Source organism: Vitis vinifera, chromosome 7 (genome assembly GCF_030704535.1).
Source record: "Vitis vinifera cultivar Pinot Noir 40024 chromosome 7, ASM3070453v1".
NCBI classification, from domain to species: Eukaryota; Viridiplantae; Streptophyta; class Magnoliopsida; order Vitales; family Vitaceae; genus Vitis; species Vitis vinifera.
Window position 1 is genome coordinate 5443473 of NC_081811.1, and position 25571 is coordinate 5469043.

General features: G+C 37.8%; 1 protein-coding gene across 2 annotated transcripts in view; it reads right to left on the reverse strand.

Moving 5' to 3' along the window:
* Positions 1–25571, reverse strand: part of LOC100245180 (uncharacterized) — a 95201-nt gene that overhangs the window by 3200 nt on the left and 66430 nt on the right. For both annotated transcript variants that reach the window (XM_002281992.5, XM_059737954.1), the window contains exons 12-17: positions 25180–25503; positions 24451–25053; positions 24150–24323; positions 18907–19137; positions 18535–18818; positions 15371–15655 (exon numbers count right to left, since the gene is read on the reverse strand). In XM_002281992.5, coding sequence (XP_002282028.2) covers positions 15371–15655; positions 18535–18818; positions 18907–19137; positions 24150–24323; positions 24451–25053; positions 25180–25503 — 1901 coding nt within the window. The remainder of the gene's footprint in view (positions 1–15370; positions 15656–18534; positions 18819–18906; positions 19138–24149; positions 24324–24450; positions 25054–25179; positions 25504–25571) is intronic.

Consider the following 25571-nt stretch of genomic DNA (forward strand, 5'->3'; position numbering starts at 1 on the left):
TGATGTTGGGGATCAACGAACACAGATTGACAAGTTCTTCATAGTTCTTATGCTTATTGGCCTCCGTCCAGATCTCGAGACCGTCCGTGATCAGATTCTTGGTAGTTCCTCCGTTCCATCCTTGGATGATGTGTTGGCTCGCCTCCTCTGTATCTCCTCCACTCAGACTTTGTCATTTGATAACACTTCAGATTCTTTTGTGTTAGTTTCTCAAACTAACTCTCGAGGAGGACGCAGTGGTAACTGAGGTAAAGGCCAACGTCCTCATTGCACTTATTGCAATAAGCTTGGCCACACTCGTGATCAGTGTTATCAGTTACATGGGCGACCTTCCTGCACTGCCCACGTGGCCTAGTCATCTGATCTTCAGTCGCCTTAGCCTCCTAGTTCCTCCACATCTCAGGGTATTTCCCTCACTGACAGTGAGTATGATGACTATCTCCGCTATTAGGCCACCAAGTCAACTTCTGTTGCTTCTATTGCCTAGACTGGTAATGCTTTTACTTGTCTTACCCACACATCTTCTCTTAGATCTTGGATTCTAGATTCTGGCGCTTCTGATTACATATCTGGTAATAAGGATCTTTTCTCTTCTATTACTACTACCTCTGCCTTACCTACTGTTACTTTAGCTAATGGTTCCCAAACTATGGCTAAAGGTTTTGGTATCGCTCATCCTCTCCCTTCCCTACCTCTCCATTTTGTCCTTTATGCCCCTGAGTGTCCTTTTAATCTTATTTCCATCAGCAAAATAACTTGCACTCTTAACTGTTCTATCACTTTCTTTGATAAATTTGTGACCTTGTAGGACCGGAGTACGGGGAAGACGATTAGCATAGGACGTGAGTCTCAAGGCCTCTATCACCTCCTCGCCTTCAACTCATGCAGTTTGCATTTCCACTGATGCTCCCCTCCTCATCCACAGTCGCCTAGGCCACCCTAGTCTATCCAAGTTCCAGAAAATGGTCCCTCGTTTTTCATCTTTGTCGTCGCTTGCGTGTGAGTCCTGTCAGCTTGGGAAACATACTCGTGTCTCGTTCCCAAAGCGTTTGAATAATCGGGCAAAGTCTCCTTTTGAACTTGTCCACACTGATGTTTGAGGTCCTATTGGACCGCGTCTACTTTAGAATTTCAGTATTTTGTCACTTTCATTGATGACTATTCTCGATGTACTTGGTTATTTTTAATGAAAAATCGAGCTGAGTTATTCTCTATTTTCCAGAAATTTTATGCTGAAATCCAAACCCAGTTCAATATTTCTATTCGTGTGTTGCGCAGTGACAATGCCAATGAATATTTTTCTGCACCATTTACTTCATTTATCTCCCAACATGGGATCATTCATCAGTCTTCTTGTGCTCATACTTCTTAACAAAATGGGGTAGCTGAACGTAAGAATCGACATCTTGTTGAGACAACTCGTACTCTCCTTCTCCATAGTAATGTTCATTTTCGTTTTTGGGGGGACGCTGTTCTTACAGCATGTTATTTGATTAATCGTATGCCCTCATCTGTATTACACGATCAGATTCCTCATTCCCTTCTTTTCCCTGACCAACCACTTTATTTCCTTCCTCCACGTGTTTTTGGTTGTACTTGCTTTGTTCATATTCTCACTCTTGAACAAGACAAACTTTCTGCCAAAGCCACAAAATGCATCTTTTTGGGATATTCCAGATTTCAAAAGGGTTATCGTTATTATTTCTCTAAGACTCATCGCTACTTTCTCTCCACTGATGTCACTTTCTTTGAGGACTCACCGTTTTTTTCCACCTCTAAGTCTCTTCCTGTTTCTGAAGTCTTACCCCTTCCCATTATCTCCCCACTTGATGCAGTGCCTTCTCGCCCACTTCAGGTTTATCATCGCCGTCATCGTGTCGCTGTTCCTCCTTCTTTGGCCGAGGTACTTGCTGACTCACTTCCTATCCCTTCGGTTTCTCCTGCCCCGGCTCTGCCTCCTTTTGCTGACTTACCCATTGCTTTTCGGAAAGGTAATCGATTTACTCGTAATCCTCATCCCATTTACAATTTTTTGAGTTACCATCGATTATCTTCACCCTATTCTGCATTTGTTTCTGCTATATCTTCTGTTTCTCTTCCCAAGAGTACCCTTGAGGCTCTTTCCCATCCAAGCTGGCGACAGGCAATGGTAGATGAAATGGCTGCTTTACACTCCAATGACACTTGGGATCTTGTTGTTTTACCCTTTGGTAAATTTACAGTTGGTTGTCGTTGGGTTTACATAGTTAAGGTTGACCCTGATGGTCGGGTTGATTGCCTTAAGGCCCGCTTAGTTGTTATACTCAAGTTTATGGTTCTGATTATGGTGACACTTTCTCTCCTCTTGCCAAGATAGCTTCTGTTCGTCTATTGCTCTCCATGGCTGCTATGCGTTCTTGGCCTCTTTATCAGTTAGATATTAAAAATGCTTTCCTTCATAGGGATCTTGCTGAGAAAGTTTATATGGAGCAACCACCTGGTTTTGTTGCTCAGGGGGAGTCTGGTTTAGTGTGCAGGTTACGCCATTCTCTATATGGCTTGAAACAATCTCCTCGAGCATGGTTTAGCCGTTTTAGTTCTGTTGTTCAGGAGTTTGGCATGTTCCGTAGTACAGCAGACCATTCCGTTTTCTATCATCATAACTCTTCGGGATAGTCTATTTATCTGGTAGTTTATGTGGACATCGTCATTACAGGCAGTGATCAGAATGGTATTCAGAAACTAAAGCAACGCCTTTTCACCCACTTTCAGACTAAAGACTTGGGGAAACTCAAGTATTTCTTAGGGATTGAAATAGCTCAATCCAGTTCCGATGTGGTTCTTTGCCAAAGGAAGTATGCTTTAGACATCTTGGAAGAAACCGGTATGTTAGACTGTAAACCGGTAGACACTCCTATGAATCCAAATGTCAAACTTATACCAGGACAGGGGGGAGCCTTTAGGAGATCCTGGGAGATATCGGCGACTTGTAGGTAAACTGAACTACCTCACCATTACTCGTCCAGACATTTCTTTTCCTGTAAGTGTTGTTAGTCAATTCCTACAGTCACCATGTGATAGCCATTGGGATGCTGTAATCCGCATTCTTCGATATATCAAAAGCACACCATGCCAAGGTGTGTTGTACGAGAACAGAGGTCATACTCAAGTTGTTGGTTACACAGATGCGATTGGGCTGACTCACCCACAGATAGACGTTCCACTTCCGGGTATTGTGTTTTTATTGGAGGTAACCTAATATCCTGGAAGAATAAGAAACAAGATGTAGTGGCCAGATCTAGTGCTGAAGTCGAGTATCGAGCTATGGCTCTGGCAACATGTGAACTCATATGGTTGAAACATTTTCTTCGGGAGTTGAGATTTGGAAAGGATGAACAGATGAAGCTCATCTGTGACAACCAAGCCGCTTTGCATATTGCATCCAATCCAGTCTTCCATGAAAGGACCAAACACATTGAAGTTGGTTGTCACTTCATTAGAGAGAAGATCGCATCAAGATGTGTGGCGACTAGTTTTGTCAATTCAAATGATCAACTAGCAGATATTTTTACTAAATCTCTTAGAAGTCCTAGAATTAAATACATTTGTAACAAGCTTGGTGCATATAACATATATGCTCTAGCTTGAGGGGGAGTGTTAGATGATGTACAGTTATTTAGGTTATTTACTTTTCCTTTTCCTTTTCTTTCCTTATTGTATTGTGGGTCCCACTAACATGTATATATATACCCAAGTCCAATGTGTATTATTAACAATTTTTCAATAACAAAAATTAGGCATTCTCCCTTTTCTCTCTTTTTACAAGGACAATCGACAAAGTTCTTAGCCATAGGATTCCAAATAGAGGTTGAAAAGTCAATCATGTTCCTCAACTTTGCAAGTATTTTCTCTATCCTTTAAAATCATAGTATTTCATTAAATCAAAATCACAAATATGAGCAAGAAATGCAGAATGCCAAAGAATTTTGATCCTTCACAGCTCCAAATTTCAAGATACAGGTACATGGCCAAAAAGGATCTCAATCATAAGTAGACGACACTTGGACACAATATTATAAAAGAAAAAAAAAGAAATAATTGGATATCAGTCAAAAGAAAAGTATCCTTGATAAAAACTTCCCCTCTTCTAATTATCTCAAATATTTTCTTTCTTATCCATAGGCCACAGGCATTCTTACGAAAGTTCATTTTTTTAAACCTCTTTCTTTCTTCAATATAAATATTTGCTAAGAAAGTTGAAAGTAAGAAACAAATCAATTAAAATCAACAATATATCCAAAATGTATTAGTAGTTATCTAACAAGTATTTCACACCCACACCTATGTCCTATCATGCCTACATGAGTAACATCGGGTGAAGTTGCAAAGTCTGAGTATCATAGCTGCAAGGGAAAGAAGGGTACTAAGGGGTCCCTACAAGGAAGATGGCTTTTTTTTTTTTTTGTTTTTAGGTAAATAGCTATTGCTGTTCCTCAAAGAAAGTGACTCAGTATAATGTCATGTTATCATGAGAACTTACTGGTTGCACTCAAATGGATAGAGGACGCTTAGGTGGTTCCATAAATGTCTTTGAAAATTCATTTCCTGAGGACCCCATGACTTTGATTGCTTATTTGTTTGATTATAGGAAATGGTTCAAAAATTCTTTTATGGGAGATTTTGAGGGAGGTTAACTGCTTTGCATCCTTTGTCCTTGACTTTATGCCCTTTCTAGGGAAATATATATTCTCATACTTCTCATTGTTACATCAACCCAAATCTCCATATCCAAAACCCTTATTAATTTTTCACTGTAAATTGTCCAATTAAGATATTGGTAATCTCCCCTATCCATAATCTCTTTGCAACATATTTATTTCTCTCATTCTTTCCTAGACGAGGGGTGCTGAACAAATGCTTCTTTTGACATTTTTCCCTCAAAGTTCTTTTACCATGCCTTCTTAAAGAGCAATCTGCCTTGCATTTTTCCCTAAGTCAATTTCATGTAGAAGTCTAAAGCTCCCTTAAAATTCAAGAGCCTTCACAATGTTAGCTGCCAAGAAAAATGCAAATACCAATGACTTGCTAAAAATTGGGACACCTTATACCACCTCTGAGCAGTGCATTCCTTGTTTAGGTAGGGGAGAGATGATTAAGCATCTCTTCCTTGTCTGGTTAGACAAGGCGTGCCACAGAGATTGTTTGGTTTAGCAGGTATCTCCTGGGATTCTTCTAGAAGCATCACAAACATGATGTTGATGGTGTCCTAGGATTTTGGGAACAAACTGAAGGGTCGAACAATCTTGCAGGAAGCAATTCATGTCATTCCTTGGGTGATATGGACTGAGAAGAATACAGGGACTTTTTTAAGACCAGTGGAGAACCATAGATGCCTAGTGAGATTCATCTCAATACTTATTTTATAACAGTATCTGTTACTAAAGAGTCCAGTGGTATTCCCATAAATATAACTATGATGGATTAGAGATGAGTTAGCAGTTACTTGAGAAGGATATTTCCTCCTACAGTTTAGGTGGAAACCTACACATTCTTAATCTTGATGGCTGTTCATTGGACAACTTAGGCCAATGTAAACTGGTAGTTCATTTAAAGATTCTGAGAGCAAGGTGGTTAGGGGTTTTTTTCCCAAGCCAGTTGGATTTAGCTTGGCCATTGAAGCAAAGGCCTTTGTGTTACTGAAGGGTTTGCTAGAAGCAGCCCATTTAATAATATTTTCAGGTGGAACGTGACTTGGTTGATGTTCTTTCACGGAATCATGGGTGCCTCAAGGAAAAAGGGGGCTGTGAAAAATGGAACCTTGGATTAAAAAGATTATTAACTTCTCAACAATAGGGATGTTGTTTTGCTTGGGAGGCTAGATCCATACACCAGACAGCAGATAGATTGGTCAAAAAGGAGACCCTATGCTAGAGGCTTTTCTTAAGCTTTTCGTTCAAAGGAAATCTATATGTTTATGTTGGGGTCTAGTTAGGGTTTTTGGAGGATATCTTTTGATGCCTTCTTGTACGATTTTGACTTCTTATTCCCTTTCTTGCTGTGTTTATCTTTAAGGATAACTCATCCTTCCTTGCAATTGGTTACTTTTCTATTAATAGTATCAAAGATAGTATACTATTTTCGTAGTAGTTGATGTCTTAAGCAGGATGTTGAGAGTAGAGGAAAATGGTATCTTGGAAGGATTTCCAATTAGGGAATAAGGGTGTCCCACTTGCGATTTGCAAATGACACCAATTTTTTCTCAAGTGCTACTATGGAAGATTTGCAAAACCTTAAACTAATATTGTTAGTTTTTGGGTACATTTTAGGTCTTAAGATCAATTTAAGCAAGAGCACTTTATTTGGTATCAACATGAGTCAAGATTAGATCTCCAGGCTGGTTTTGATGCTTGAATGTAAGGTCTTTGAATGACCTTTAACCTATTTAGGTCTTCCTCTAAAGGAGCACCCAAAGGCTATTGATTTTTGGGATCTAATAGTAAATAAAATTTTGCAAAGGTTAGATGGTTAGATAAAGTGGTTCTGTGTTCAAGTGGACGAATTATACTAATCCAGTCTTGCTTGTCTCGTATTCCTAGTTATTTCCTTTTGCTATACAAGATCCCATTAGTAGTGACGATAAAGATTGAAAAAATGTAAAGAGATTTTTTATGGTTAGGGACGAGGGAGGAAAAAAGAGATCATCTCATAAGTTGGGCCTAAGTGTGCAAGCGTAAGATGGAAAGGGTTTGGGACTTGGGAATTGGGAAGATTTCTTTAAGGAATAGAATACTCTTAGGGAAATAGCTTCGGAGGTTTCCTAGGAAAAGTGACACTCTTTGGCATAAAGTAATTTTGAGTATCTATAGTGTTGAATATAATGTATTTATAGTGTACAATCTTTCTTTCATTTCTTAATATAGGTCACATATATGGTAGTTAGTTCAACCTAGCCTTGTATATATATTTCTCTATTGTAAGAAGTTAATCATATGAATGAGAATTAAGGTTTTCTCTCTCTCTCTCTCTCTCTCTTTCAACATGGTATCAGAGCCAAGGGAGAAAGCTTTATTCTTTCTGGTTTACCTGTGTAATTAATTTCGGGAATTCGTCCAGTGATCGTATTTCATTCCTGTCACCTTTTCCATTTCCCAAAACTTTCCAGTCAGCCATATTGTGGTCAGAAAACCCTCATCACCATCAACATTTTTCCGGAGACTTTTCCGGCGACTTTTTTTTCCGGCGATATTTTCCGACACTGACCACATCATCAGGAGTGCAAAGAGGAGATCTGCAACTTTTCTCAATGCACCGGAGCCAAAAAATGATCCACGTGCCTCCCACGCGCCGTTTTTCTCCGGCGGCCTGAATCCCATGCGCCAGCGTGTGAGGGCGCGTGACCCACTTTCTGGTGTCGAGCTTCTACCAGCAGGCTCGTCCGGCACCGTCTTGCACTTCTAAGCCTCCGTCAGTCCTCTCCGAACCCTACTTCTCCATTTTTTTGGCATTTCAGCCTCCGCGGGTCTTCTTTCAGCCTCCTCCGGCCTCCGACGGTAGCTCCCTTCCTTGGTCGAGACCTGTGTGTGCCTTGGGAAGGCCTCTTCTTCATCTCCAGTCACTTTTCTCCTTTGTTTGGGTCCCGACATACCAAGTTCTTTTTCCACAGCTGTGATCCGACCTCCCTTTAGGGCTCTCTTCGATCCAAACGTGATTCAATCTCAAGTGAAGTGGATATGGCAACTAAAAATCCTATTTTTACATCTGTCATCTTTGGATCTCCTACTATCACATTGGAAAAATTGATTGGTAGTGAGAATTATCTCTCCTGGTCAGCGTCCGTGGAACTTTGGTTTATGGGACAAGGTTATGAGGATCATCTTGTTACACCTGATGTTGACAAAGTGCAATGGAAGAAAATCGATGCACAATTATGCAGCGTATTATGGCAATCTGTTGATCCCAAAACTTTACATCATCTTCATGCCTACAAAACCTGCTTTAAATTTTGGACTCAGGCTAAAGGATTATACACGAATGATATTCAACGATTTTATAAGGTGGTTTATGATATTGTTCATGTGAGACAGTAGGACATGGATCTGTCTACTTATATTGGCTGAATTGCATCTCTTAAGGAGGAGTTCTTAACTTTGATGCCCTTCACTAATGGTGATGAAGCTCAACAAATACAGACTGCCAAATTTTTTATGGTGTTAACCCTCATTGGCCTCCGTCTAGATCTTGAGTCTATCCGAGATTAGATTCTTGCTAGTCCATCAGTACCATCATTAGATGATGTGTTCGCTCGTCTCTTACGCCTTTCCTCTACTCAGACCTTGTCGACTGATGGTCCTTCAGATTCATCTGTGTTAGTCTCTCAGACTAACTCTTGAGGAGGACGTAGTGGCAATCGGGGTTGAGGACAACGTCCTCAATGCACCTATTGTAATAAGCTTGGTCACACTCGAGATCGTTGCTATCAGTTACATGGACGACCTTCTCGCACTGCCCACATTGCTCAGTCATCTGATCCTCTACTATCTCAACCTGACTTTGTTGCGAGCTCCACATCTCAAAGTATCACCCTTACTGGTAGTGATTATGATGCCTATCTCCAATATCAGGTAGCCACATCAGCTTCTGTTGCCTAGACCGGTAATGTCTCTGTCTGCTTTACTCAGTCTCCTTCTCTTGGCCCATGGATTCTAGATTCTGGAGCATCTGATCATATCTCTGGTAATAAACACATTTTCTCCTCTATTACTACTACCTCTGCCTTACATATTGTTACTTTAGCTAATGGTTCCCAAACTATGGCTAAAGGTATTGGTTTGGCTCATCCTCTCCTTTCCCTACCTCTCCATTCTATCCTTTATGCCCCTGAGTGTCCTTTTAATCTTATTTCCATCAGCAAAATAACTTACACTCTTAACTGTTCTATCACTTTTTCTGATAAATCTGTGATCTTGCAGGACCGGAGTACGGGGAAGACGATTGGCATAGGGCGTGAGTCTCAAGGCCTCTATCACCTCACATCACCTTCATCTCTTGCAGCTTGCATTTCCACCGATGCTCCTCTTCTCATTCACAGTTGTCTGGGTCATCCTAGTCTCTCCAAGTTCTAGAAGATGGTCCCTCGTTTTTCCACTTTGTCGTCTCTTGCGTGTGAATAGTGTCAGCTTAGGAAACATACTCGTGTCTCGTTCCCAAAGCGTTTGAATAATCGGGCAAAGTCTCCTTTTGAACTCGTCCACAATGATGTTTGGGGTCCGTGTCGGACCGCATCTAATTTAGGATTTTAGTATTTTGTCACTTTCATTGATGACTATTCAAGATATACTTGGTTATTTTTAATGAAAAATCGAGCTGAGTTATTCTCTATTTTCCAGAAATTTTATGCTGAAATCCAAACACAATTCAATGTTTCTATTAGAGTGTTACGCAGTGACAATGCTCGGGAATATTTTTCTACATCCTTTACTTCTTTTATGTCCCAACATGGGATCCTCCATTAGTCATCTTGTACTCATACTCCTCAACAAAATGAGGTTGCTGAACGTAAAAATCGACATCTTGTTGAGATAGCTCGTACCCTCCTTCTCCATAGTCATGTTCCTTTTCGTTTTTGGGGGGATGTTGTTCTTACAGCCTGTTACTTGATTAATCGTATGCCCTCATCTATATTACATGACCAAATCCCTCATTCCCTCTTTTTTCCTACCCAACCTCTTTATTTCCTTCCTCCTCGTGTCTTTGGTTGTACTTGTTTTGTTCATACTCTCATACCTGGACAGGACAAGCTCTCCGCCAAGGCTATGAATGCATCTTCTTGGGATACTCTCGACTTCAGAAGGGCTATTGTTGTTATTCCCCTGACACTCATCGTTATTTTCTCTCCGTTGATGTCATCTTCTTTGAGGACTCTCTATTCTTCTCATCCTCTGAATCTCTTCCCATTTCTAAAGTATTGTCACTTCCCTATATATCCCTTCCTTTAGATGCGCTCTCTCGTCCTCTTCAGGTTTATCATCGTCGACATCGTGCTATTGCTCCTCCTCTCTCTTCAGTTGAGGTACCTGATGACTCACCTCCTGTCCCACCGATTTCTCCTACCCCGGCCCTATCATCTACTGACCATTTGCCTATTGCTCTTTGGAAAGGTAATCGATCTACTTGTAATCCTCATCCTATTTATAATTTTTTGAGCTACCATCGATTATCTTCATCCTATTCTGCCTTTGTCTCTACTTTATCCTCTGTTTCTCTTCTTAAGAGCACTAGTGAGGCACTTTCTCATCCTGGGTGGCGATAGGCAATGGTTGATGAAATGGCTGTTCTGCACTCCAATGACACATGGGATCTTGTTTCTTTACCTCCTGGTAAATCTACAGTTGGATGTCGTTGTGTCTATATTGTTAAAGTTGGTCCTAATGGTCAGGTCGATCACCTTAAGGCCCGCTTGGTTGCCAAAGGTTATACTCAGATTAATGGTTGTGACTATGGTGACACCTTTTCTCCTGTTGCCAAGATTGCTTTTGTTTGCTTATTTCTCTCCATGGCAGCTATGTGTCATTGGCCTCTTTATCAGTTGGATATTAAGAATGCTTTCCTTCATGGTGAACTTCTCGAGGAAGTGTATATGGAGCAACCACCTGGTTTTGTTGCTCAGGGGGAGTCTGGTTTAGTGTGGAAGTCACGCCACTCTCTATATGGCTTGAAACAGTCTTCTCGGGCATGGTTTGGGCGTTTTAGTTCAGTTGTTCAAGAGTTTGGAATGCTTCAGAGTGAAGCAGATCATTCAGTTTTCTATCATCATAACTTTTCAAGCCAGTGCATCTATTTGGTAGTTTATGTGGATGACATTGTCATTACAGGCAGTGATCAGGAGGGTATCCAAAGACTAAAGCAACACCTTTTCAACCACTTTCAAACCAAAGACTTGGGCAAACTCAAGTACTTTCTAAGACTTGAAATAGTTTAATCCAGTTCAGGTGTGGTTATGTCACAAAGGAAGTATGCCTTAGACATCTTGGAAGAAACAGGTATGTTAGAATGTAAACCTGTTGACACTCCTATGGATCCAAATGTCAAACTTGTAACAGGACAGGGGAAGCCTCTAAGAGATCTTGGGAGATATTGACGACTTGTAGGCAAACTGAACTACCTCACCATCACTCGGCCAGACATCTCTTTTCCTGTGAGTGTGGTTAGTCAATTTCTACAATCACCATGTGACAACCATTGGGATGCTATGATCCGCATTCTTCGATATATTAAAGGAACACCAGGCCAAGGTATGTTGTATGAAGATAGGGGTCATACCCAAATTGTTGGTTACACGATGCAGACTGGGCTGGTTCACCCTCAGATAGGCGTTCCACCTCAGGGTATTGTGTTTTTATTGGAGGTAACTTAATATCCTGGAAGAGTAAGAAACAAGATGTAGTGGCCAGATCAAGCGCCAAAGCTGAATATCGAGCTATGGCTTTGGCAACATGTGAACTCATATGGTTGAGGCAACTCCTTCAGGAATTGAGATTTGGAAAAGATGAACAAATAAAGCTAGTCTGTGACAATCAGGCCGCATTACATACTGCATCAAATCTAGTTTTCATGAAAGGACCAAGCATATTGAAGTTGACTGTCACTTCATTAGAGAGAAAATCGCATCAGGGTGTGTTGCTACAAGTTTTGTTAATTCAAATGATCAACTAGCAGACATCTTCACTAAATCTCTCAGAGGTCCTAGGATTAAATATATTTGTAACAAGCTTAGTGCATATGACATATATGCTCCAACTTGAGGGGGAGTGTTGAATATAATGTATTTATAGTGTACAACATTTCTTTCCTTTCTTAATATAGGTCATATATATGATAGTTAGTTCAACCTAGCCTTGTATATATATTTCTCTATTGTAAGAAGTTAATCATATGAATGAGAATTAAGGTTTTCTCTCTCTCTCTTTCAACATATAGGATTCATCCAAATGGTTGGAACACCAGCATTCTAGTTAGGTGGTCACATAGATGCCCTTAGAAGGCCATTGCTCAAGTTTTCTAAGATTTCATTGGTCATACTCGTTTTGTGATAAGCGATGGAGCAAGGATCCACTTCTAGGAAGGCTTATGGTGGGGGATCAACCTCTATACTCTCAATTTCGAAATCTTTTCAGAGTTGTGATGATTAGAAATTCTTCTATCTCATATGTTCTTGCAACCTCCCATCCTTTATTTTTCTTGGAATCTTATCTTTCATTTTAATCTCACTAATGTGGAGATAGGATTTGAAAAGACTAATTTCTTCTCTCTTTTGTGAGCATTTGATTCCATCTATCCTTGATAAGAGAGCTTAATCTTTATATTTTTCAAGTATATTTCACTAAAATCCTTCCTTTTAGTCGTGTCCACTCTACTAGTTTCTATTTATTTCTCTATCAAAATTCATTTGGCAATCTAAAATCCCATCTAAGGTCAAGTTCTTTGCCTGGTCAACACCAATGACTTGCTTCCGGTGAGAAAACCTCACAAAATCCTTAGTCCTCACCATCGCACTAGGCATATGATGAATGACGGGATGATTGCTCATCATTTTTTATACTGATCAACGACTATGGTGCTTTGACATAGATTGTTCAATGTGGTCAGGCTAGATTAGGTTCCTCTAGGGGGCATAAGTGATATGAAGACCATTTCCTTTACAGGCATGGCTTGGGAAGTACAAGTAGAGGCAAAACCCTTTAGAAAAGCCCATGCCTCAATTTGATTTGGATATAGTATGGTGGGAAAGATATGCAAGGATTTTCAAGGATAAATGGAGAAGTATAGAATCGAAATGAGACATAATTTACTTTTATTCCTCTTTTAGGCCTCAACAACTTCAGATTTCAAGGGCACTCCTCTTAGTATTCTTCAGCTCAATTGGAACTTGGTATGTAAATCGAGGTTTTAATACAACATATCTTGGAGCAATGCTTTGACCTCCTTTTGTAGCTGCATTGATTTCTTAGGAGGTTTTGAATAGAACCTCTTTTCTTTTGTGCAGTGTGTGGTATGTAAGTGTCTTATTTTATATATATAGGCTTGTTACACATTACAAAAGCAAAAATAAACAGGACTCAAATATAAAATGCAAATGATAGAACAAAGTGTCACAACCAGTATTGTTGTTCAAGTGCACCCTCATAGTTCAATAGTGAACATGTAGATTAGTGGTGGAGTTAGAAATTTGTTTTATACAGGGCAGAGATAAGGAATATATTTCCAGTGTGATGGGTTGGGAAAAAATAAATCAAATTTCTATTGTGGCTTGATGATAGCCACCTTAACCTCTTCATGAAAGGCAAAGGATCAAATCTCATTTTAGGACTGTTTTGGTTTTCATTTTTCTCTCGGCACCATGTGGCTCCGCCACTGATGTAGATCATCAGCTGAAATAGGTTCACCATGAGTTGTGACTGAGTTTATGAAGGAGTCATGTTTTGTGCTAATTCAACATGAATATGCAAGAACAAAATCTTCTTGAGATATGGGTTGGGTAGCTGCAATAAGGCTATTTGCAATAGTTTTCATTTTTAATAGATATTCAATGATACAAAGAGTTTGATTTCCTGTAATTGTAAACAAAGAAGCTTGATGTGAGCATAGTTGAAAGTACCAGGTAACAATGTAGTGTTTGATGAAGGAACCACCATTGTTGAGGAATTGAGGTTGACTTGAACAGAGAAGATGAAGATGCAGCAATGATATTGAGGCATTAGAGTAGTAAAGACAATAATTTGATGAAGATAATTTCTCCACTTCTCTTTTTGGAGACTATATTTAGATTGTGTCACACTATAATTGATCTCTCTACCGGGCTTTATTAGAGAATCATATATCGCATATATAGTTTCCACACATTATTCTAGTATAAATTTAATAGGATTTAAATACAAAAAACCCATAATAAAACATAAACAAATTCCTTGGAGAAATACATATACTTATCCTTACTTGGTGTGTGTGAATTCTCATCCTTGTTTGGTGTGGCTGAATCCTTATCCTTATTTTATGTATTGTGTGTTTGTGTGTATAAATGTGTGCATGCACTTACATGTGTATGACCTATATCTGGAATCTACCTTGAGGTCACCTAAAATTCTACTGATTGCACTTTTTTGAATATGACAATTGTAATGTCCTCATAACATAGATGTAGCATGTTTCCTATATTAAATCATTGTAGAGTTAAAGTTATAAGCTTTTGTATGTTTGGCTTATGAGCCCTAACAAAGAGATTTTTCTCTTTTATTTCCTATATATTACTCGTTTATTAAAAGAAACTATGGAATATTTTCATCCATTTATTCCTCTAATAGGTTTATACAGTATGATGATAATTAAATTGTACATACAAACCTCTTCTTCTTCTTTTTCCCTTAACAAATACATATATCTATTTATATGATTTTGGCACTCATATTTGTACAACTAATGGTCCTAAAATGCGTTTGTGGAGGGTAGACAAATATTGGATGTAGTGTTTGTTGCCAAGGAAGCCAATAATTCGATTTTGAAAAGCAATGTTGGCACGATTTTGAGCAAACTTGACATAGAGAAGGCTTACGATCATGTGGACTGGTCCTTCCAGATTTCAGTCTTGGAAAATATGGGTTTTGGGGAGAAGTAGATCAGGTGGATTAAGTGGTGTATATCCACTACCAGTTTTTTTGGCTTTTTCCAAAGCTCTAGGAGCCTAAGGCAAGGAGACCCTTCGCCTTATTTGTTTGTGATTACTATGGGAGCTCTTAGTTGCCTCCTAAAGAGAGCTGTAAGCAGGGGTTATTTGTCGGCTTGTTAGGTGAAGGGTAGAGGTGGAGGGTTGAGATCTCCCACTTGTTGTTTGCAAATGATACGTTGGTTTTTTGTTAGGCTTCTCAGTACCAGATGACTTATTTATGATGACCGCTTATATGGTTTGAGGCTATTTCAGGGTTGAGAGTTAACTTGGATAAAAGTGAGTTAATTTCAATGGGAAGTGTGGCTAATGTGGAGGATTTGGCTTCAAAGCTTGGTTGTAAGTGGGAAGCTTACCCTCCACTTACTTGGGGATGTCGTTGGGTGCTCTTTTCAAGTCTATGGCAGCTTGGGATGGAGTAGAAGAGAGGTTTCGTAACAAATTGACTATGTGGAAGAGATTATATAATGCCAACGGAGGGAGAATTACCTTGATAGGAAGCACTTTGTTGAACCTACCTATTTATTTTATGTCTATCCTTTATAGCCAAGTATGGTCAGATTAAGGTTTGAGGAAATTCAAAGGGATTTTTTGTGGGGAGGTGGGGCTTTAGAGCGAAAACCTCATCTAGTAAGATGGGTGACCATTTGCTAGATAAAGGAAAATGAGGGATACCTTTCTATGACGATGTCAACATCTGCTTTGCTCTTGGGACCATACATGAGGACTCTTGTGAGGCTTAATATGTCCCGGTAATCACCCATTTTATGCACTTCATCAGAATCCCGAGAAGGTGAGTTCTCTTCAAGTGTAGAAAACAAATTTGGTGTGCTAATCAAAGGTTCTGGAACCTTTGGTGCAAGCTTTGCCTCTGCATCAAGTTTAATGCAAATAATAGCCATTGCGTATGCAACTCCTCCAAACCCTGTATGTGAGACGAAAAGATAACAACCTGCAGAGCTGTAAATAAAAGTTATTATAGTTCTTGACATCATTTTCGGGTTGAAAATATAATTTCAGAAAGGAAATTTTTCTAAAATGATGCTAAAAGAATGCTCTCTCCTTAAAAATTATTGACTAATTTATGCATTAGTCAATCCTCAAAAATGCCAAGATCAATACCCAAACCCAAAGTAACAGTTTGATCAATTTCCATCAACATCCGCAACTTTAGAAAAAGAAAGATGTCCTTGCCATAACAATTTGGACAAAAAGACTAGCAGAATTATCAGATCCCTTTTACCCTTTAGGGAGGATAACTTTTGCACTTAAAAATTTCAAAACCATAAAGAGTATTTTGAAATTGGGAATTTTAATCTTCTTGTACCATGTACAAAACAATGTTCCTGACATCTATCCATCCGATTTTTCTTATTTGAAGAATCAAAAGCTATGGCAATTTGGTATCAACGCAAGTTCTGAACTTCTAGAAAAAAAAATGATTTATCCCCACAAATATGTGAAAAAACAAAAAAGATTATCAAATACATTAACATTAATTGTTCTTATAGAATTAAATTAACCTTTGGCAAATGCAATGCTGCAGCTACAAACTATTATATTTAAAGATTGATTGCTAAAGATGATGGGGATAAATCTCCAAAATCTACTCAAGAAGAAATAAAAGGAAATAATGAAATCCGAAATTACTCTATCAAGGTGTTTAGGCAATTTTGAATCGTTTTAGGTTCTTTACTGTCATAGCTGATTAATACTTGGTATTTGAGCTGCATTTAGAATTGGGAAGTTTATTTATTGGAAATTTCCTTACAAGAAGTTTCTATATTTCTACACTTTCTAATTTTTTTTTTTTTAAAAAGGAATTATTTTTTTTCTTGAAGTTTCTATTTTGAGTCCCTAGAATCTAGAATTTTCTTTATTAGAAACCTTTATTACAAGAAGTTTTTATAAAGTTTCTAATTTTGAAAGAAAAGTCTCTATTTTCTTTTAATTTCATTATTTAGAAGTTTAGAAGTTTTAAGAAAGAAATAAGAGTCCTATTAAGTTAATATGTAGGTTAGGTTTCTTTTTTCATAGTTTTACTAAGTTTTTCGGGTTTTCTAAAGCTTATAAATAAGGCTAATTGACATAAAACAAGATTAATGATTGATGATGAATAATATTAAGTTTTTTGCATACCTTGCAACTTTCAATAGTGAGACTGCATTGATCTTCCTTATCTTAAAAGGTCTTATTAAGACTCTAAAGTTTCTTCTATTTCTTCTTTATCTTTTTTTTTTTTTTTTGTTATCTTTTATTTTATTTTATTTTTCCCCTTGTTATACTCTTATTCTTGTTTCCCTCCTGAACTTTTAATAGATTGAAACTCTAGCGATGAAGATAAAGATGTTAAACTACACTTACATTAGGTGTAAATATAGGAAGCGATAGATTTTGTTATTTATTATTTATTAATTATTGATAATGTTTTATTAGAGTTAGGATTCTTCTAATCAGTTTCCTACTAGAGTTAGAATTGTCTATCTATATATAGGCACAGTGATGTTAACTACATGAGACTTTTCTGATTAATAATTTTCATAATTTCTTTGCAATCTCTCTCTTCTACTTCTATTCATTCTTTTCTCTATACTGTTCTGCATCATTTCGTATCAAATCTCTACTGTTCGACATCACCAAGCCTCCCTTATTTGATTGTAGACCACCATCCTAGGGTTGTACTACATCATAAGATGACATGTTCAACTAGCAAAGTGAAACAAACGTGTAAAGATAGTGTAGACTTCTAGGTTCTCCAAATATTTGATTCCATGGATTGGGACATTGCAATACAGGCACACTTTGAGGTTGAGTTTTCTACTTGGGGAAATATGGTAGGACTATTTACATGTAATCATGGGAAATGCAATAGAACTAAAATTAGGATTTGTTTTAGTAAGTATTTTAATTCTAACAGAAGCTTATTCCATTCAAGTTTTATTTATGAATATTTTGTACATGGAAAGAGGTAAATTTCCAAATGCATTGGGGTTTAAGTTTAGAAGGTACTAGAAATAGTTTATTCTGATTGTCATCCAAATAATAAATGGGTATTAGATTAGGTGTCTTTTGGCATGCTTGGAGTATGTATTAGATTAGATGTATGTATAACTAATACATACATCTAACTGAAATAAAAGGCTAAAATAATGCTTGAAGGGTGAATGCCAGATTTTGATGAATAAAATTTATTAAATATATGTTTGGCTCAATGATCATGAAACTAGCATGCCAAAAGGCTCAAGTTGAGCTTGTCTATGCTTGACACTCTGAAGTCAAGTCTAGGCCAAACTAAATTTTTTAAAATTAATCCTCAAAGGGTACTATAATAATTTCATCCTGTATAAATATTTAAGAAGAAAACAATCCACAGAGAGAGAGCTTTTTGCCCTTTCTCTAACCCTGTCCTGACTTCAGCCCCATTTCCTTCCAAAGTTCAGCAGTAAACATGACTCTCCCTCTCCCAAGCCTACACCACAGGTTGCAAAAAGCTCTCTCTCTCTCTCTCTCGCTCTCCCTGAATTGTTTTCTTCTTCTTTCTCTTCCTTATTTCCCATTGGGGAACTGTCTTCATCTTATTTCAAAGAACCATGCAAGGTATATCACCTACTTTAAGAGTTGGTAAAGAGGAACAATTTACATACATGGGTTTGTTGGCACAATTACATCACCTGATCCAACAGCTGGTTCAGAACTATGCAAGTTGCAACACCTACTACAGTGATTGGTCAAAACCAACAACTTCTGAAGCTAAAGCTTTTAATATAGAAATTAGTTTAAAAGCTTCCCTTTTAATGTACAAATTACTTTCAATGTAGAAACTAGGAATTGATACTTACTCATCTTTACAGTACTGGATTGCATCAACATCTGAAGCTAAAGCTTCCCTTTCTCTTGTTAATGGTATCCTTCTATGTGCTATATTATACCCCTCATCTTTCAGAGCGGCATATACTTCAGCAGGCGTCTTGACATCATCCACAAAGATGTTCTCCCAGTATCCTATGACACTGCACTGATTTAAAGCAGGGCTATATTCTTCACGATGTAAAAGCATTCGGCCGCCAGACTGTCTGACCTCAGATAATATGTCTTCCTTCAACCGTGCCTCCATGTGTTCCACCTGCAAAATGTTTACAAAAGGAAAGTCAGGAATATATTTGGCCTAAATTACTCCTTAGAATAAATTGAATGTGATGACAATGACACACCACTGGACCAGTAATTCCCACATGCTTGAGTGTATCAACAGGTTTATTTAGTTCCCTAAGGACAAAGGGTGTGCCATTAATGTAAACAACTGCCTCTTCTCTCAAATCAGTTAATATCACTTTCTGATGAAAACTTCCTTCTGCAATGGGCTTGGCACCTAAATAGGCTAACATCTCTTTAGCACCAGTAATAGTTGGAGTTGCCATGCTATACACAGGGTATCCATCCACCTGAAACATATGAAAATTTTAGGCCACAAAAAAAGTGCAGTATGCAGTTTATCTCCTCATAACAAGACAAGATTCTAAGAAAAGGGAGTAGAATACAATCACATGTTAAATCTTTAGGCGAAAAAAGAAGAAGCAGAAATAACATATAAACAAAGGCTCAGAAGTGACATTTTATGAACTTTATCTCCTCACAAGAAGATGAGCTTCTAAGCAAGTCTCCTTCTCTCTCTCTCTCTCTCTCTCTCTCTATATATATATATATATATATATATATTTAAGTTCAAAAGTAACATTTTATGATGAAGTTCATCTCCTCACAACAAGATGTGTTTCTAAGGATGTCTCTTTCAATTTCTATCTCTCTCTAATGCAATACTCAAGTGCACCATCAATTTTATACATCTATTAAGCTAAGGCCCAACCTGTACCCTTTGACCAAGCTAAGACCACACCCCAACCTGTACTTTTAGCCACCCTACATATGTAGACCTCTCTCCCTCTCTTCTCTGTTGGAAAAATATAATCTTCTTATTATTTCTTTGAAAAATTAGTACAAATATATATACAACTTTCAAACTTATACAATAAATGGAAATAGAATAAGATAGTTGACCTATTTCTAAAATTCCTCCTACAAATCTTCTAAATTACAATTTCCCTAATTTACATAGTCAACTAACCTAAATATGCACAAAATCAGGAATAAATCAAATAAACTCCATGAAATCAAGAATAATTATTGGATTCTAACACTCCCCTCAAACTGGTTCAAAGATATCTTTCATTCCCAACTTGCTAACCATAGAGTTGAATGTAGGATTTTGAACTCCCTTTGTGAAGACATCAGCTAGTTGTAGTTTGGATGCAACAAATGGAGTGCAAATCAATCCACTATCAATCTTTTCTTTAATGAAATGTCTACCAATCTTAACATGTTTAGTCCTATCATGTTGTACTGGGTTGTGAGCAATGTTGATTGTAGACTTGTTACCACAATATAGTCTCATGGGATTCTCAAGATTAACTTGTAGTTCCCTCAATAAACCCTTTAGCCACATGAGTTCACAAATGCCAAGGGCCATGGCTTGAAACTCCGCTTCAGCACTAGACCGAGCAACTACATGTTGCTTTTTGCTTCTCCAAGTAACCAAGTTGCCACCCATAAAAGTACAATACCCTAAAGTAGATCTTCTATCAGTAATAAAACTTGTCCAATCTGCATCTGTGTAAGCCTCAACTCTAAGGTGATTGTTCTTTGAGAACAATAAACATTTTCCTAGCGTTGACTTCAGGTACCCCAAGATTCTCAAGAGTGCATCCATATGCTATATCTGGTCTTGTGTGGGATAAATAAATTAATCTCCCAACAAGTCTTTGATATCACCTTTTGTCAACTACTATTCCTTCAGTGATGGTGCCTAATTGATGATTTTGATCAATAGGTGTACCCGCAAGTTTACATCCTAGCTTCCTGGTTTCATTTAGCAAATCAAGGATATACTTCCTTTGAGTAACATAAATTCCCCTTTTTGATCTTGCCACCTCAATGCCAAGAAAATATCTTAAATTTCCAAGATCTTTGATTTCAAATTCTTTTGCCAACTTTCCCTTAAGATTCTACATCTCTTCTACGTCATTTCCAGTGACAATTATGTCGTCTACATAAACAATTAGTGTAATAATCTTTTTTTTAGGTGATTGATTGATGAAAAGGGTATGATCTCTTTGGTTTTGGTGATAGCCAAATTTGAGCAAAGACTTAGCAAATCTCTCAAACCATGCCTGAGGAGACTGCTTCAAACCATACAATGATTTCTTCAATCTACAAACCTTTCCACCACTGAATTTTCCTTCAAAACCAGGATGCAAATCCATAAATACTTCTTCTTCCAAGTTCTCATGCAAAAAGGTATTTTTTACATCAAATTGTTGTAGAGGCCAATCAAGATTTGCCACTAAGGATAAAAGAACTCTAATCGAATTCATCTTTGTCACAGGTGCAAAAGTTTCTTTGCTCCTAACCTAGATTTATAACTCTCAATCGAACCATCAACTTTGTATTTTATAGTGAACACCCAATTGCATCCCATTGGTTTTTTTTCTTTAGGCAAATCAACAATATCTCATGTTTCATTTTTATACAAGGCTTTCATCTCCTCATTTATAGCTTCATTCCACCTAAGATCACTTAGAGCCTCTTGTACATTTTTAGGAACTAAATCTGAAGACAAATGAGTGGTAAAGGCCTTAGATTGGTGGCAAAGTCTATGATAGGATAGGAAGTTTGACAAAGGATGTTTAATACAACTTCTAGCACCTTTGCAAATAGCTATAGAAATATCAAGATCAGTGTCAAAACCATGATTAAGAAGAGAGGGATTAGAAGGATTAGATGTACCTAATTTTGGAGTTGATGATTGGTCATGTGTAAGAGATTGGGTCTTGCTCTTGCATTGGTAGCCTTAGCCTCCTAGTGTAAACCATCAAGTTTGAATCAGCATTTTCTGCTACTGCTGGTTTTATGATGTCGATTTCTTTTTTTGTCGTTGGTTGTATGATGCCTATCTCCTCTACATCACCATGTTCAATAGCATTTTCTACTACTATTGGTTTTATGATGTCGGTTTCTTTTCGTGATGTTGGTTGTATGTTGTTTACCTCCTCTACATCACCATGTTCAATAGTACGACTCCAGATAGGTAAAGGAAGCATCCAAGACTAATCTTCTTGTAATATTTTCTCCTCCTGAAGATTAGATTTCTAGTAATAGGGTTGGTTTTCAAAAAAACTTACATTCATAGAGTCAAATTTCCTTTGTGTAAGTGGATGATAGCACTTGTACCCTTTTTGTGTGGGGGAATAGCCCAAAAAAATACACTTAGTCGCTTTGGGATCAAGTTTGGATCTATTTTTATATAGGATATGGACAAATATAATACAACCAAAACTTTGGGTGGAAGGGAGCCAAGGCAATTTATGTGAGGTAGGTGGTGTTTTAGGATGTCTATTTGAGTCTTGGAGTTTAAGCTTTTTGTGGGCATCCTATTGATAAGGTAGGCAGCTAGCACCGCATCTCCCCCAAAAAAATTTAGGAACATTTCTAGCAAATATTAAGGCTTTAGCTACTTCCAACAAATGCCTATTCTTCTTTTCAACTACCCCATTTTGTTGAGGAATACTTACACAAGAGGTTTGATGAATAATCCCATTCTCCAAGAAATAATTTCCAAGGGTTTGGTTTAAATACTCCCCTCCATTATCCGACCTCACAACTTGCAATTTTGCATTAAACTAGGTTCGGATCATTTGATGGAACTGTTTAAGAGTGAGGATAGTATCAAAATTTTCTTTTAGGAGATAGATCCATGTGGTTCAAGTACAATCATCATTAAAACTTATGAACCATTTTGCTCCTGAATGACAAGGAACTTGTGAAGGACCCCAAACATCAATGTGAATAAGAGAAAAATTAATTTCACTTCTTTTACTACTCAAAGGATAAGAAATACGGTGGTTTTTTGATAACTCACAAACTTCACATTGGAATTTAGAAGGATCCAGGTTGACACACAATTTAGGGTACAAAGTTTTCAAAGAGAAAGAACTTGGATGCCTTTATCTTTAATGCATTAACCAGAGTTCTCCTTTTATTTGATGAGCTTGAATCTTTCTTTACTCCTTAGTAACCAAGTAATAGAGACCCTCTCTCTCTTTAGCACTACCAATCACCTTCGCCGTAGTTAGGTCCTCAAACACACAATGAGTGGAAAAGAAAGTTACAGAATAATTTTGAGATTTTGTTAATTTACTGATGGATAATAAATTACAAGACATATTTGGGACATGCAAAACAGATGAAAGAGTGATATTTGGAGTGACTGAAACATTGTTTTTACCACTAACAGGAGTCAAAGATCCATTAGCAACCTGAATTTTTTTTGTTACTAAAACACGAAATGTAAGATAAAAAAACATTAGACTCTTTAGTCATGTGATTAGTTGTCCTTGAATCAATAATCCAAGTGTTAGAATGAAAAACACTAGAAGTACTAAGTGTTGTTTTAAAAGTACCTAATTGTGCAAAAACACAAGAAGTGGAGGAAGAGGAAACATCAGATTTTCTGATAATCTTATACAAGAGATCTAGTTGTTCTTTTGTGAAAGGGAGACTGTTTGAGGTTGATGTTTCTAAATTGCATCTTACCCTTGTGGCTGTCCTTAGCCCTTGATTGTGGCTTTCCATGCAATTTCCAACACGTCTCTCTAGAGCATCTTAGCTTATTGCAATGATGACAATAAAAGGTTACAAATATGATAGGCAAGGCTTAACAATGAGGCTAAGAAGAAAAAAGAAAACTGCTAAAAACCTTTTTCCAACTCTGATACCATGTTGGAAAATAGAATCTTTTTATTATTTCTTTGAAAAATTAGTACAAATATATATGTAACATTCAAACTTGTACTATAAATGGAAATAGAATAAGACAGCTAACCTATTCCTAAAATTCCTCCTACAAATCTTTTAAATTACAACTTCACTAATTTACATAGTCAACTAACCCAAATATGCACAAAATCAGGAATAAATCAACTAAACTCCATAAAATCATAAATAAATCAAATAAACTCCATGAAATCAGGAATAAATCAAATAAACGCCATGAAATCAGGAATAATTATTGGATTCCAACACTCTCATTGTTCCATGTGCCATCAATTTATATACATATTAAGCTAAGATAAAAAGCCCATTCTGTACCCTTGGGCTACCTAGACTTCTATAGCCTGAAGTACTGAGAGCAAATCTGACCCCATATTACACCTCTATATATGTAGCCTTACCTGATCCTGCCCCATCAATTATATATATATAAAGAAAAGACGGAGGCCCAACCTGTACCCCTTGGGCTAGCCCAACTTCTATGGCCTGAAGCCCCAAGACCAAACCTGATCCTGTTCTACCCCTTAGATATTGTAGCCTTATGATACAAAGTAGGAGTTCATGAACATACCTCATAAACATGGGGCGCACCATGAATTTGTATGTGGCTGGAGGTTCTCTGACCAGGAAAGAAGTACATCTTAAGTATAGAGCCCTTCCCCAGAACAGAACCATTACGAGCCTTGACAATGGCCTCCATCACAGCATCTCCATGTTGAGACTCATGTGGTGCTCTCAACTCCTCCTGGAATAGAAAATCGAGAATTGGCATGCAATTAAATCCAGAAACAAATAGAAACAAGAAACTTTAAGAAATGAAATGTTTCTTTAATCCCCTGATACCCTAAGTTCGTAAAGAGAAGAAAATTTACAGGAACAGTAAAAAATCGTCCAGGCCTCAATCTTATGCTCCATTTCATTGCTTGGACCTCTGGTCTCCGTTGCAACCAGCTCTTAAATGTCATTTTGGATTCTCCTTGTCCACAAAACCCATCAAATGCTTCACTTCCAAGATATGCTGCAAAAGCAATTAAACGGAAGTACCGCTCCAAGTACTCAGCACCACGGTTTAACGCTACTCTTCTTACCCTTGGCTCAGCATGCTGTTGATTGAATACCTTCCTGTATTGCAGAACAGCTTGGCGAATGTTCTGCAAAGCTGAACATCTATCAATAACAGCGTCTAACGCCTCTCGACATTCCACCCCATTATCAAACAATCTGGTTATCTTCCACAACAGCAGGATATCATCTATACCAAATGCACGACCTTGCTCTTTTTCAGTTCTTACATTTGAAATACTTGATGTAGATGCAGCACCATTACCTCCTGTCTCTTCACCACTTGAGCTACCACCATCAACCTCTTCATGGGATATATCATCGAGGAGGATTCTAATAGGTCTCCCATAATCAATTCGAAGTTTAAGAAGACAAGCAATTACAGTGCCAGTGGTTGTTCTTCCTATACCCATCTTTGGACATTAAGAAGACATTAGTTGAGAGACAGGAAAAGGAAAGATATTTCACAGATTCTTGTGAGGTCATGACATATCAATATAAAAGTACAATCAAAGCAGATTAAGAATGAAAAATAATACCTGGCAATTGAAAACAAATGCGGTGTCCTTGGAAGCTGAGGCAATATTTACTGCTAACGTGTCAAAGTCAGAACTTTTGGGAGCTTTACCATCAGTAATAGGGACACGTGCATACTTAATGGGAAAACCATTAGCCTCTAAGCATCTGAAAACCTCCAGTGGTGTCTGGACTGAATCAGAACTAACATGTTCCCAAGCATCAAATATTTTCCGATCATCTGTTTCATGAATAACCATAATAGCGTGCCCATAGTGTTCAGCCTCTCGCAGAATATCTTCTTTCAATCGAGCTTCCATTCTTTCTACTCTCTCACGTTCAATTCCCTGGATGCAGATATCATATCATTTCAACTTTAATAGGAGGAGGAGGATGAGGACGAGGAGGAGCAGAA